Source organism: Sus scrofa, chromosome 9, assembly GCF_000003025.6.
Source record: "Sus scrofa isolate TJ Tabasco breed Duroc chromosome 9, Sscrofa11.1, whole genome shotgun sequence".
Lineage (NCBI taxonomy): Eukaryota > Metazoa > Chordata > Mammalia > Artiodactyla > Suidae > Sus > Sus scrofa.
Genome location: NC_010451.4, coordinates 72165809 through 72178282, shown reverse-complemented (window position 1 = coordinate 72178282; position 12474 = coordinate 72165809). Strand labels below are relative to the sequence as shown.

The window sequence follows — 12474 nt, the reverse complement described above, 5'->3', positions numbered from 1 at the left end:
TCCTAGTCAGATTCGTTTCAGCTGTGCCACGATTGGAAGTATGTGTATCCGTGTGCCTTGCGCACTCTGATACCTTGCAAAGCATCCAGGTAATTCTCATATGCAGCTAGGGTTAAGAAAGACAACTGGCTATTATAGGGCAAGTAAGTTTTATTTTAAATATTCTCTTAACATTATTTTTCTTATCTAAGATTTTATTGCATGAAGTTCCCATTGAAGGACAGAAAAAAAAAAAAAAGAAAGTTTTATTGGAAACTAAACTTCAAGGCAACAGTGAAATAACACAAGGCATATTGGATTATGTAGTAGAAACCACCAAACCAATCTCTCCTGCAAACCAGGGTATTAGAGGTAAGAAACTTTTCTTTTTTCTTTTCTTTTCTTTTTTGAATAATGATTTTTATTTTTTCCATTATAGCTGGTTTACAGTGTTCTGTCAGTTTTCTACAGCAAGGTGACCCAGTCACATGTACATGTATACATTCTTTTTTCGCACATTATCATGCTCCATCATGAGTGACTAGGTATATAGATATATATAGATATATCCCAGTGTGATACAGCAGGATCTCATTGCTTATCCATTCTAACACATTTGGCTTTAAATGCTTGTGGGGAAAAACATTTTAAAAATATATAAAAATTAGGTTTTTTAATGTTCCTTTCCATTTGAAAAAAAAAAAACTCAAAAAAAATTTTAAGGTGCAGCCAAGCCCTCTTCAAAAAGTAACCTGACTGTAATTTTTTAAGTAAAAATATTTTAAAATATTTAAATAATTTTAAGTAAAAAACATTTTAAAATATTTAAACCATGTTACTGATTTGTTTGAGAGAGAGAGAAACAGCCAAGGAGTGACTTGAGAACTAAAAAAAAGTACAAATTATTTTTTGCTAGAAGTATAGTTTCCCAGATAAGTGCCTTAGAACTACTATTTTTATTTTTTTTCCTCTACTCTGGTACAGAGAAAACTATAAATCTCTCTTCATAACTAGGTAACAATTAAGATTTCATGTATTAGAGTGAGTCCTATAAATTACCAGGTAGCAGTGGTTTTTTTTTTTCCCCCACTTGGTCAAAAGCCAGACTGAATTGTAGAAGTATTTACCCTGAAAGATTCAGGCCCCATTTAAAATATTAGATCATGTATAGCCTGTGAAACTGATTAAATATTAGTGATTAGTTTTCTCAAGCTCTGGCCTCACAAGAAACAGAGAGCAGAAGTTACAGAAATTATATACCCTGTCCAGGATTCAGGCATTTTCATTAAAAAGGTAATGCTAATTTCAGTCAAACAGCAGTTGAAAACTGTTGTTGATAGTGAGGTAAAACATACCTCTCTGTGCCTACTTTTTGATTTTGTAAAGCTTATTCGGTGCTTTTTTCTGTTTGTTCATCTTTATAGAGATTAGTTGTCTAATTCATCTCTTTCACTAAAGAGACTATTTTTGATACAGAGATAAGGCTGAATCCTGTGATTTGATTTGTTGATTATTTGGGATAGTTGTTCTCTAGAGATAGCTGACTATAAGCCTATTTCATAACTTCTGGAAGTATCATTCACCGTATTTTACTCCTTAACAGGTGACCTCCTCAGTAGGGCCTGAAGGGTTTTTGTGGGTTGGGGCCCTAAGCATTGTAACTCAAGATTATAAGAAGTTCCTGCATAAATTTACAGCTCTTTGATACACATTCTGAATCCCACAAAGAGAATCCCTTTTCCCTAATTATCAAATTTACTTTTTAAATAAAATGATCTAGAAATTTATCTTAGCTGAACCAAGGACTATCCCTATAGGTGATCAAGGCCTGTGATAGGCTCTTTTGGATGCCACAAATTTGTCAGCTTTTTCTATCTCAGTCTTGGACATCTCTGATAAAGTTTCATCTGGATTTGTTTTACTATTACTAAATTTTTGTAGTTATCAGGATCTTTTCTAAGATCAAATTCCTGAGACAAAATCTGAGCCCAAATTACATATTTACACTGAGACAGACAAGTCAGAATTTACTATGAATTAGATAAACTTTACCACTTGGATCATTTACCAAGAATCAGGATGTAAGTGATATTAGTGTTAACAAAAATGTCCTCTGGCGCAGAGGGTTGGGTAGTTTTTCTTAGAAGTTATGACAGGACAGCACCCTGAAACATGTCTAGCACAATTATGCCTTGTACATTTAGATAACAGAATGTACTAATAAGTTTTCAGGCAGGAGTTCCCATTATGGCTCAGCGGTTTAAGAATCTGACTAGTCTCCATGAGGATGCAGGTTCGATCCCTGGCCTCCCTCAGTGGGTTAAGAATCCAGGATTGCCACAAGCTGGGGTGTAGATCGCAGATGCAGCTTGGGTACAGCATTGCTGTGGCTGTGGCCAGCAAGCTGCAGCTCCGATTTGAGCCCAAGCCTGGGAACTTCCATATGCCACAGATGCAGCCCTAAAAAGAAAAAGAAAAAAAATTTTCAGGCAGCCTTTAATAAGAAAAATTAAAATAGAGCAGTTCTACTTAACTAGACAATTATTAATGAGCCATACCATATCCAGACTATCTTATTCAATTTAGTTTTTCTAAATGTGTGAAATATTTTTATAGAAAAATATAATTTCTTATATAAACATCACATGAAAATAACAAATGACTTTATAATAGCTGTAGTTGTGCCTCTCTATACAGTGCTATATGTAGTTTACAAAGCATGAAACACTTACTCATGAAATTCTTAAATTGGTCCTGTGAGTTGGTAGATGGTCATTTTTATATTTGTAAAATGGAAATGCACACATAGGCTGTCACCTACAAAAATCACATTTCTCTTAGGAGAAGACAGGATTAGAACCTCATTTCCCAACTTTTAATCAGTGTTTTCTCCCCATGACAGATCTCATAGTTATATATATATAATTTGCACAGTATACAGTTCAACAGTGGATCAGGGAGTTCCCATTGTGGCTCAGCAGTAATGAACCCAACTAGTATCCATGAGGATGCAGGATCTATCCCTGGCCTTACTCAGTGGGTTAAGGATCCTGTGTTGCCATGAACTATGGTGTAGGTCACAGATGTGGCTCAGATCTGTCATTGCTGCCAGCTGAGGCAGCTCCAATTCGATCCCTAGCCTGGGAACTTCCATTTGCCGCATGTGCGGCCCTAAAAAGAAAAAACAAACAAATAAACAAAAAAAAGTGGATCAGAACTGGGCTTGGGGAAGCAATAAGGTAGGAAAGAATAAATGGGACAAAACCTCAGCCATACAAATGTTGCCTCTGAAGTTTATTGGAATGTTATTCTGTATCTAACACATTTGGTACAAGTGTCCATTTTGTAAAAAATTATTTTAGGGCTGCAATAATAAGAAGTCCATAATAATCACAAATATCGACTGTAGCATTTTGTGAATAAATGAAGTAACTTGAATTCTTAACATTATCTACCTTCTACAGAAGGCACCCAGCCAGGCATTCTTACTTGGGTCAGGAACAAACTTCTGTTTCTTGAGTGGGGAGATTGGAAGGGTTAATAAAAATCTTGGCAAATGAATCAGAAGATGAGAGATGTTAGAGTGCAAGACTTGCAGGTTATTATTTATAGCTTCCCTGCTGCCAAATCAGGAAGAACAGACTATGAATGGTGGTTGTGACTCAGAACAGTAATTTGAATCACAAATTAATCAGATTTTAGTAAAAACTAAAATTGAGAGTGGAGATTGAATATTAAATTAAGAGCTACTAAACTTTAAGACTTTACATCTTACCATCCTCCTTGGCTAGCTTAGACTTTAGTGAAATTCTTACCACTTACATCCCAACTGAATGAGGAAGTATATAGCTTCTTCACCTTGCAGAATGCCTTGCTGTTCAGCTGTTCTGTCAGTCCTTAGTAGGACAGTTTTCCCTGCTATGCATAGTAAGCTTCTTTTCTAGTTAATCAGAACCACGAATCTATTAGTTGATTATTTACAGAATGATTTGCATTATTATCGAATTACCAGTTTTTACTAGTGTTTATAAAAACTTGACTTTTTATATTTCAGTTCCTCTTAATACTGCCTTTAAAATATTTATTCTAAATCTCAAGATAATTTATAAGATTTTAAAAGGCCTATTATTTTTATCTTTACTGACTTTAAAAAAATGATTAGGAAAACGAGTGATATTAATGAAGAAATTTCCTCTGGACGGGGAGAAGATGGGCAGAGAAGCAGCATTATTTATTGTCCCATCAGTTGTCAAAGGTAAAGTCTTAAGTTTCATCTTATGAATCTTTATGTACTTAGGTGCTAAATTAAAGTCTATTGAAGAACTTAGGAATTTGAATTCATAATTACTATTGTAATACTATTGAAAAATACATGTTTTTAAGATAATAGAAGATGGATAAATTTGTTAACCTAAAGGTGTTTTGATTTCAAAGTAATATTCAGGCTTCTGGACTGAACAGTAATGCTTTTGTTTCTGTTTTTCTTTTTACAGCCACACCTGTGACATATGGAAGTTCCCTGGGCTAGAGGGTCAAATTAGAACTGCAGCTGCTGGCCTACACCACAGCCACAGCAACACCAGATCTGAGCTGCATCTACTACCTACACCACAGCTTGCAGCAACGCTGAATCCTTAACCCACTGAGTGAGGCCAGGGATCAAACCCACATCCTCACAGACAGTGTGTTGGGTTCTTAACTGGCTGAGCCACAACGGGAACTCCAGTTTCTGTTTTTAAAGAAGTAAGGAGTGAAGCCATAATCAAAATGAAAAATTTTCAGGTTATAATGAGGGATTTTTCAAAGACTATGCTATAGATAGAATAAAAATAGAAATGTTTGTATTTTGGAAAATTAACATATGATCAGAACCTATTCTGTATTTGGGACACGAAAGTGTCAATAATAGTTCTAAATACCCTGCCCAACAGTATTGGTAATGTTAAAAAAACTTAGATATAATATGAAAATTTAATATGAGCCTTTGACAAGGAATTTATCCTATTATCCTGAAATAATAGAAAAAAATATTGAGTTTCAGCACAGACCTGGTAACGCCACTAATTTTGTGTCCTGAGCAGATCACCTCTTTAAGCCTTACCTCTCTATTTGTAAAATAGGTATTTGCTCCTACTTGGTTTATTGTGCTAGAATAATTCTTTTTTTTTTTTTCCTCAGGGTTGCACCTGCTGCGTAAGGAAGTTCTTGGGTTAAGGGTCAAATTGGAGCTGCAGCCACAGCAACACCAGATCCAGCCACATCTACAACCTACACCACAGCTCATGGCAATGCTGGATCCTCAACCCACTGATCGAAGCCAGGGATCGAACCTGCATCCTCATGGATACTAGTCAGGTTCTTAACCCACTGAGCCATGATAGGAACTCCAGTGTGCTAGAAGCATTTAATGAGATATTAGATGTGAAAATCACTTTGAAATCTATAGAGGACTAGCTTCATGTAAGGTAGTAATAATACTTATATTAATTATCCACTGTGGACATCTCATCAGACTGCTGCTACACACAGTACTTACATGTATTTTATTAGCCAGCTCTAGCTTCCCAAATATATATTTTTTTCCCAGTCATAGTTAGGTTAAAAAGTTCAGTATTTTAAATGGTTTTGGAAATCTTATTAACCAGAATTTTACAGTATTGTTGAGGAGGAGAAAGAGGAAACAATTTCTGTGGTCCTCCAAGATTCTAAATCCTGCATTTAACCAAATGGATAAGGTTATCCAAATCAAGAGCTGGCCAGCAGTTGAATCCAAATCTAGAACAATATATATTATACTTAATTTTTTAAACATATTTATATACTCTTAAATAAAAAACATGAACAGAGTTCCTGTCATAATGAACCCGACTAGGATCCATGAGGATGTGGGTTTGATCCCTGGCCTCACTCAGTGATTAAGGATCTGGCGTTGCCGTGAGCTGTGGTGTAGGTTGCAGACGCAGCTTGGATCTGGCATTGCTGTGGCTGTGGTGTAGGCCGGCAGCTATAGCTCCAATTTAACCCCTAGCCTAGGAACTTTCATATACCATGGGTGCAGCCCTTAAAAAAAAAAGCAAAAAACAAACGAAAATAACAAAAGTAGTTGTAAACCTTTTCATAATTCTTCATTTTTCTTTTTCAGATAATACTAAATATACATATACTCCAGGATGCCCAGTTTTTTATTGCCTACAAGATATCATGCGAGTCTGCAGTGAATCTAGCACTCACTTTGCTACGCTTACAGCAAGAATGTTAATAGCCTTGGATAAGTAAGAACTTCCATTGAAAATATTTTTTAGTAAATCAAATACATGGTCATAGTTGAAATAAGCTCTGATGGATACAAATACTTTTGGAAGAAATAATAAAATTAATTATATATATATATATATATATATATATATTAAAAACGAGTAAGTTTTTGAAGTATAATATAAAAATTTAAAACCCCAAAGACAAGATTGTCCTGATTTGCTTGTGACATGTTAATTTTATTCTTCAAAATGACAAAGACTGCCCTGGCTTAAGAACTAAGATCCCTTTGTTAGAAAGCTACATTTAGTCCTCCTGACTTACCCTTATCAGGGAACAAGTCCTTTCACCGCTTATGGTTTTGTCTTTCTAAAACAGTAGGTCTGCTGTCACCTACATCTCAGTGGTTTAAATTTTAAAAGTGCTTCATGTTTTTCTAAAGGGGTCTTTATTATTTTAATGTTATATGCATTAAAAAAATAGTTTGCTGAGTCCAAAACAAAATTTTATTTACAGAAAATTACTTAACTAACACTAATTAAAATTATGAAAATATGAATTAGTATTAAAAAGAATTATAGTTGCCTTCTTAGTGCAGTAGGCAGCATTTCACTCATAAAAAGAATCACCTATCAGAAGTGGATAGTGGTTTTTACTTTTTTCATCTTCACTTTTTTTTTTATTATTTTATTTTTTGTCTTTTTATCTTTTTTGAGGGCTGCACCCGTGGCATACGGAGGTTCCCAGGTTAGGGGTCTAATCAGAGCTGTAGCTGTTGGCCTACACCACAGCCACAGCAACAATGCCAGATCCGAGCCACGTCTGCGACCTATACCACAGCTCACAGCAACACTGGATCCTTAACCCAGTGATCAAGGCCAGGGATCAAACCCAAAACTTCATGGTTCCTAGTCGGATTTGTTTCTGCTGCACCATAACAGGAACTCCTATTTTTTTTTTTTTTTCATTTTTTTGTCTTTTTGTCTTTCATCTTCACTTTTGAACAAATTCTTCTACTACCTCTTCTTTCTGTTTTGCTAGGTGGTTAGATGAACGTCATGCACAGTCTCACTTTATTCCAGCTTTATTCCGACCTTCTCCTCTTGAGCGGATAAAAACTAATGTTATAAACCCTGCATATGCTACCGAATCAGGTCAGACAGAAAACTCTCTACATATGGGCTATAGTGCACTAGAAATAAAGAGTAAAATGTTGGCCCTCGAGAAAGCAGATGCCTGTATTTACAACCCTTTGTTTGGATCAGATCTTCAGTATACAAATCGGGTAAGAGTTGAATGAATTTTGGCTCTTATTTCAAAAAATATTTCATCTCAAATGTGATTTTTTTTTTCTATGACACAATTGCATCTATTTCTAATTGTAAACATTAGGATGACTTCTGCACTTAGCTCTGTTTCTATACATTAAATTCAAGTATCTAAAGCTCGTAAAGAGTTTTTGTTTTTGTGTTGTTTTCCCTTTCTAGGTAGATAAAGTGGTAATAAATCCATACTTTGGCCTAGGCGCTCCAGACTACTCAAAAATCCAGATTCCTAAACAGGAAAAATGGCAGAGGAGTATGAGCAGTGTCACAGAAGACAAGTACTGTTTTGCTTTTTTTCTCCACATTGCTTTTTAAAAACCTACATTCTAATGTTAAAATATTATTTGAAAAAATATATATATATTATTTGAAATGATATATGCAGTCAGTATGCAATGTAATCATTACATAAATGATATAGTTTATGGCTGCTCAGTGATATATAGCTTTCATAGATATATCACATTTTGTTTGAAAACAATTTGAATTTTGGAAGTTCCCTTGTGGCATAGCAGGTTAAGGATCCAGTGTTGTCACTGCAGTGGCTCAGGTCGCTGCTGTGGTACTGGTTCTTTCCCTGGCTCAGGAACTTCCATATGCTGTGGGTGTAGCCAAAAATAACCAAAAACAAAACATTTGAATTTCAACAGTGCTGTTGTTTTTTTTAATTATTTGTTTTTAATGATTAGGGAACGACAGTGGGTAGATGATTTTCCTCTCCATCGAAGTGCCTGTGAAGGAGATACGGAATTATTAAGCCGACTTCTCAATGAAAGATTTTCAGTCAACCAATTAGATAGTGACCACTGGGCACCTATTCATTATGCATGCTGGTAAATACTTATTCTTTTCTTTTTAGAAAGATTAAATCCTTAGTTATAAATTTTAGTGCTTCTTTTCAAAGCTGTTCCCATTCTAGTAACTTTTTTCTTCTATGTTGTTTGCTTTATGAGCTTTCTCTTTAGTAATCTTTGATTACTGTGTATGTACCACATTGTTCAATTTACAGGGTCTGCCTCATAGGAGAGATATCATTAGTGCTTTCAGACATCCCAAGGTCATGCAGTAGGCTAGTTAGTGACTAGCAAGTGCATCGCACGGCACATGGTCCCTTATTTACCCTTGCAGTTTCTATTGCTTTCTACTGGAGTTGTGTTATGTTTGTTTATCCTTATTATAAAATTTACATGTGTTAGCTACTAAGGATTTGACCTTGCATCATGTTAGAAAAGTAGCCTTTTAGTTCTTTGGGAAACTGTGGTATCAGGAAACACCCAAAAGTGTTCATTAGAATTAAAGCCTTTTTTTTTTTTTCTTTTTAAAGATGAGACGAATTAGCTCACTAGATTGAGGTTAGCCTTTTCCACTAGTTGCCCATTGTAGTTCTTGCTGTCCTACTCTTCTCACATAATAACTTTTCCCTTCAGCCTGGGCTGGGATCTTAAATTTGTGTTCATAGTACTAGTTAACTTTGCTATAGCCCATCCTCTAAAAATGATGTAATAAAGTTGTTTACCATTATTTCTTATGGGGATGTTGCTTTTACTTTATTATATAAAGTGAGCTTTTTTGGCTAGTTTAAGAATTGCTTACGTTATTTACTTCCTGATAAATATCCACAACTTTTTAGCTGCATGACATTAGGCAAGTTACTTTACCTCTTTGCATCTTAGTTTATTTATCTATATGTAAAATACATTAATTAGATTATTTCTAGTTGCAATTCTTTTGATTTTAGTGATTCCAATATTTGTGATCAAATAGCTAAATATAGGTGCTTTTAATATATATTTTCTTCATTAAAAATATGCATTTCCTTGAAAATATGCTCCTTTATTAAATAAATGTGCTCTTAAATATTTTTGTTTCCTTAAAAATATGTTCCTTTATAAGTGTATTCTTTTTTTTTTTTTTTTTTTTTTTTTTTTTTGTCTTTTTGCCATTTTCTTGGGCCGCTCTCACGGCATATGGAGGTTCCCAGGCTAGGGGTCGAATCGGAGCTGTAGCCACCGGCCTACGCCAGAGCCACAGCAGCGTGGGATCCAAGCCGCATCTGCAACCTACACCACAGCTCACGGCAACGCCGGATCGTTAACCCACTGAGCAAGGGCAGGGACCGAACCCGCAACCTCATGGTTCCTAGTCGGGTTCGTTAACCACTGCGCCACGATGGGAACTCCTATAAGTGTATTCTTAATTGTTTCCCCATTACAGGGAATTTTTATACTCAGATTTGGAAAGAGTTACCCGAAATCTTCTTTAATTGAACTTATAGTTGTTTCTTCAGATTACTGGTAAATACTGCTAGCAGCAACAGTCTCAGAAGAAATCATATGCTTTTCCTGGAGCCAAACAAACAGAGATAGAGAATATAGTTCTGACCCCAAGAAAGTATACTGTGGGCTTGGGAAAGGCAGAGGCAGTGAGTTTTAGCCTAGGAATCCCAAATTTATATTAGCCTGTATTGTTGCCCTTTTTGTGGCAGGGGGTTATTTTTTTCTTATTAAAAGAATGGGAGGAGTTCCCTGGTCATCTAGCAGTTAAGGATTTGGCGTTGTTGCTACTGTGGCTTGGTTTGCATTCAGTCCCTGGCCTGGGAACTTCCACACGCCACAGGCACAGCCCCCCAAAATGAAGGACAGTACTATTTCTACTACCTATTACATAAAAACAGAAGTATGGTATAGGATTTAATGTGCTTTGGAATGTACCTAGGTTTCAGTCCCAACTAAAACTTTTAGTTCCTAAAAGTATGGCCTTTAGCAAATTACGTAACGTCTCTAAGGAATATGTTTCTTTTTCCAAAAGATGAGCTTAATTATAGTGCCTTTCTTAACATTAAAGGAGAAAATGCAAATAAATGCATGGAAGGGTGCCTGACAGTAATAAGCACTCAAAATTGTTGGCCATTATTAAAGTATTGTAAAAATTTTAACATTTGATATCTAAATCTGAAATTCATTGATCTGTTTTGTATTTTTAGTTGGAAAAATCTTATTACTATAATACATCAAAGAAGAGTTTTATCCTTCAATAAAATTAGTTTGTTAGCTGGAAATAATAACCAAGTTTAATACACCAGGAATAGTATGGGTCAACCATGCAGTCAGTACTTTTAATAAGATAGATCATTTGATTGATGTGAATTTGAATGTAGACTGATTTAACTCTTCAGTAAAGAATGTAAATTAGAGATGTACTCTTATTCACTGATTGGCCTAAGGATTAAAAAGGGGGATGTTGGGCTGTCTCATCAAGGGACTGGGATTTAGGACCTTTCTTTATAAACTTACACAAGATGTTTTAGCCTTCTTGGTCTATTTTCTCATCTTTAAAATGAGGGATTTTATTAGATCAGTGGTTCCCAAACTTTTGTTTCGGGATTCCTCTTCACTCTTCAAAATTACAGGATCCCAATGAGCTTTGTTTCATGTGAATTACATCTAGTGTTATTTATTATATTAGAAGTTAAAACTGAAAAATATTTTAAGCATTTAATTCATTTTAAAATAACAGTAAACAAATATTAACAAATAACAAAATTTTATGAAGTATACCTTATTTTCCAAAATAAAAAATTAATGAGAAAAATAGCATTGTTTTGCATTCTTGCATCTCTTTATTCTCTAACCTCATAGACAGTTGGATTCTCACATCTGATTCTGCCTTTAATTCATTGTGATTTACATGTCATGTAGCTTCTAGAAAACTCCACCGTACACTTACGAAAAACAAGAATGAAAGTATGTTTGACCTAGAAGACACCCTGAAAAGATGTCAAGATCTTGATGCTTTCCTGGATCACTCTTTGAGGGCCATTTAATTAAATCACCTCAGGATTACTCCAAGCTTTAAAAATTCTCATATATTGATGACAAGTGTCTAAAAACTTTACCAGAATCACCATTTTCAACTACTATATAAATTGGCTTTCTCCCCAAATGGGTAACTTATCAACCATTCAGTAAATGTTTTGCTGACATCCCATAATTTCTCACCTCTCTCAAATCAGTGTCTTTTCTCTCCGATAGTACTTTCCAGTTTCATGTCATTGCTAGAGAGTGTTTTAGAACTATGATTTGGCTCCTTACGAATTATTCCATCTGCTATCCTTTGAGCCTTCACTGTAGCCAGCTGTCTATTCTTTTTGTTTCTTTCATCCTGCTAGCCTTTTGGTCCTCCCCTGTAAGATATTCTAAATCCTTCTACTGTTAAGAGCTTCAACTCCCACTGCTTTCTTTCTCCACTCTCATCAGCTAGTTCTACACCCTCTGTTTTCAAAGAAAGTTGAAGCCATCAGAAATGTCCTCCTTCTCCACTTCTAATCATCATTTTTTATTCCCATCTCTCTCCTGTATCATAAGGTATGCAAGTAAAAATCCTTTTTCTTCCCCATTAAATTCACTTACTCCTTTTCTGCATTTTCTTTCTTGCTGTTTTCAAACATACATGGGTCTTCTCCCTCCTTGAAAAAGAACCTTAATTTGAACCTGCTGCCTCTTTCGGCCACTATCCTGTTTCTCTCGTTCTCTTTATAGTTGCTAAGTGGGCCATACATAACTGCTTTCTCTTTTTGACTCTTCATGAACCTTCTTAACATTTTCCTTTTCCTGCTCTGCCCCACTTAATACTGTTGGCCAAATCTTTGATCTGAGAACAAATTGAAGTTGAAAGGGCAGCTATAATGGAGCTATAATGCAGGTCAGTACAAATGCAAGATATAATTGTTACGTTATCATTATTATTGAAATACTGACCTCTGTTCTGTGACCCAAGCATATGTTATAGTATGGAAACTGCTATACTAAGATACAGAAAACTGGATTCTAACTGGCTAGTACCCATGAGACCTTGGGCAAGTTACTTTACTAGTAACTTCATTTTTGTGCATTATAAATCTCTCTGCCTGCCTCAT

At 35.3% G+C, this 12474-nt stretch overlaps 1 protein-coding gene across 8 annotated transcripts in view; it reads left to right on the top strand.

Annotated features, from left to right (window-relative positions):
* Positions 1-12474, top strand: part of KRIT1 (KRIT1, ankyrin repeat containing) — a 41123-nt gene that overhangs the window by 6492 nt on the left and 22157 nt on the right. For 6 of the 8 annotated variants that reach the window (XM_021102370.1, XM_021102371.1, XM_021102374.1 and 3 more), the window contains 6 exons: positions 192-351; positions 4142-4234; positions 6122-6251; positions 7276-7519; positions 7722-7837; positions 8249-8392. In XM_021102370.1, the coding sequence (XP_020958029.1) occupies positions 192-351; positions 4142-4234; positions 6122-6251; positions 7276-7519; positions 7722-7837; positions 8249-8392 (887 nt within the window). The remainder of the gene's footprint in view (positions 1-191; positions 352-4141; positions 4235-6121; positions 6252-7275; positions 7520-7721; positions 7838-8248; positions 8393-12474) is intronic. The other 2 variants (XM_021102376.1, XM_021102377.1) reach the window with 1 other exon arrangement.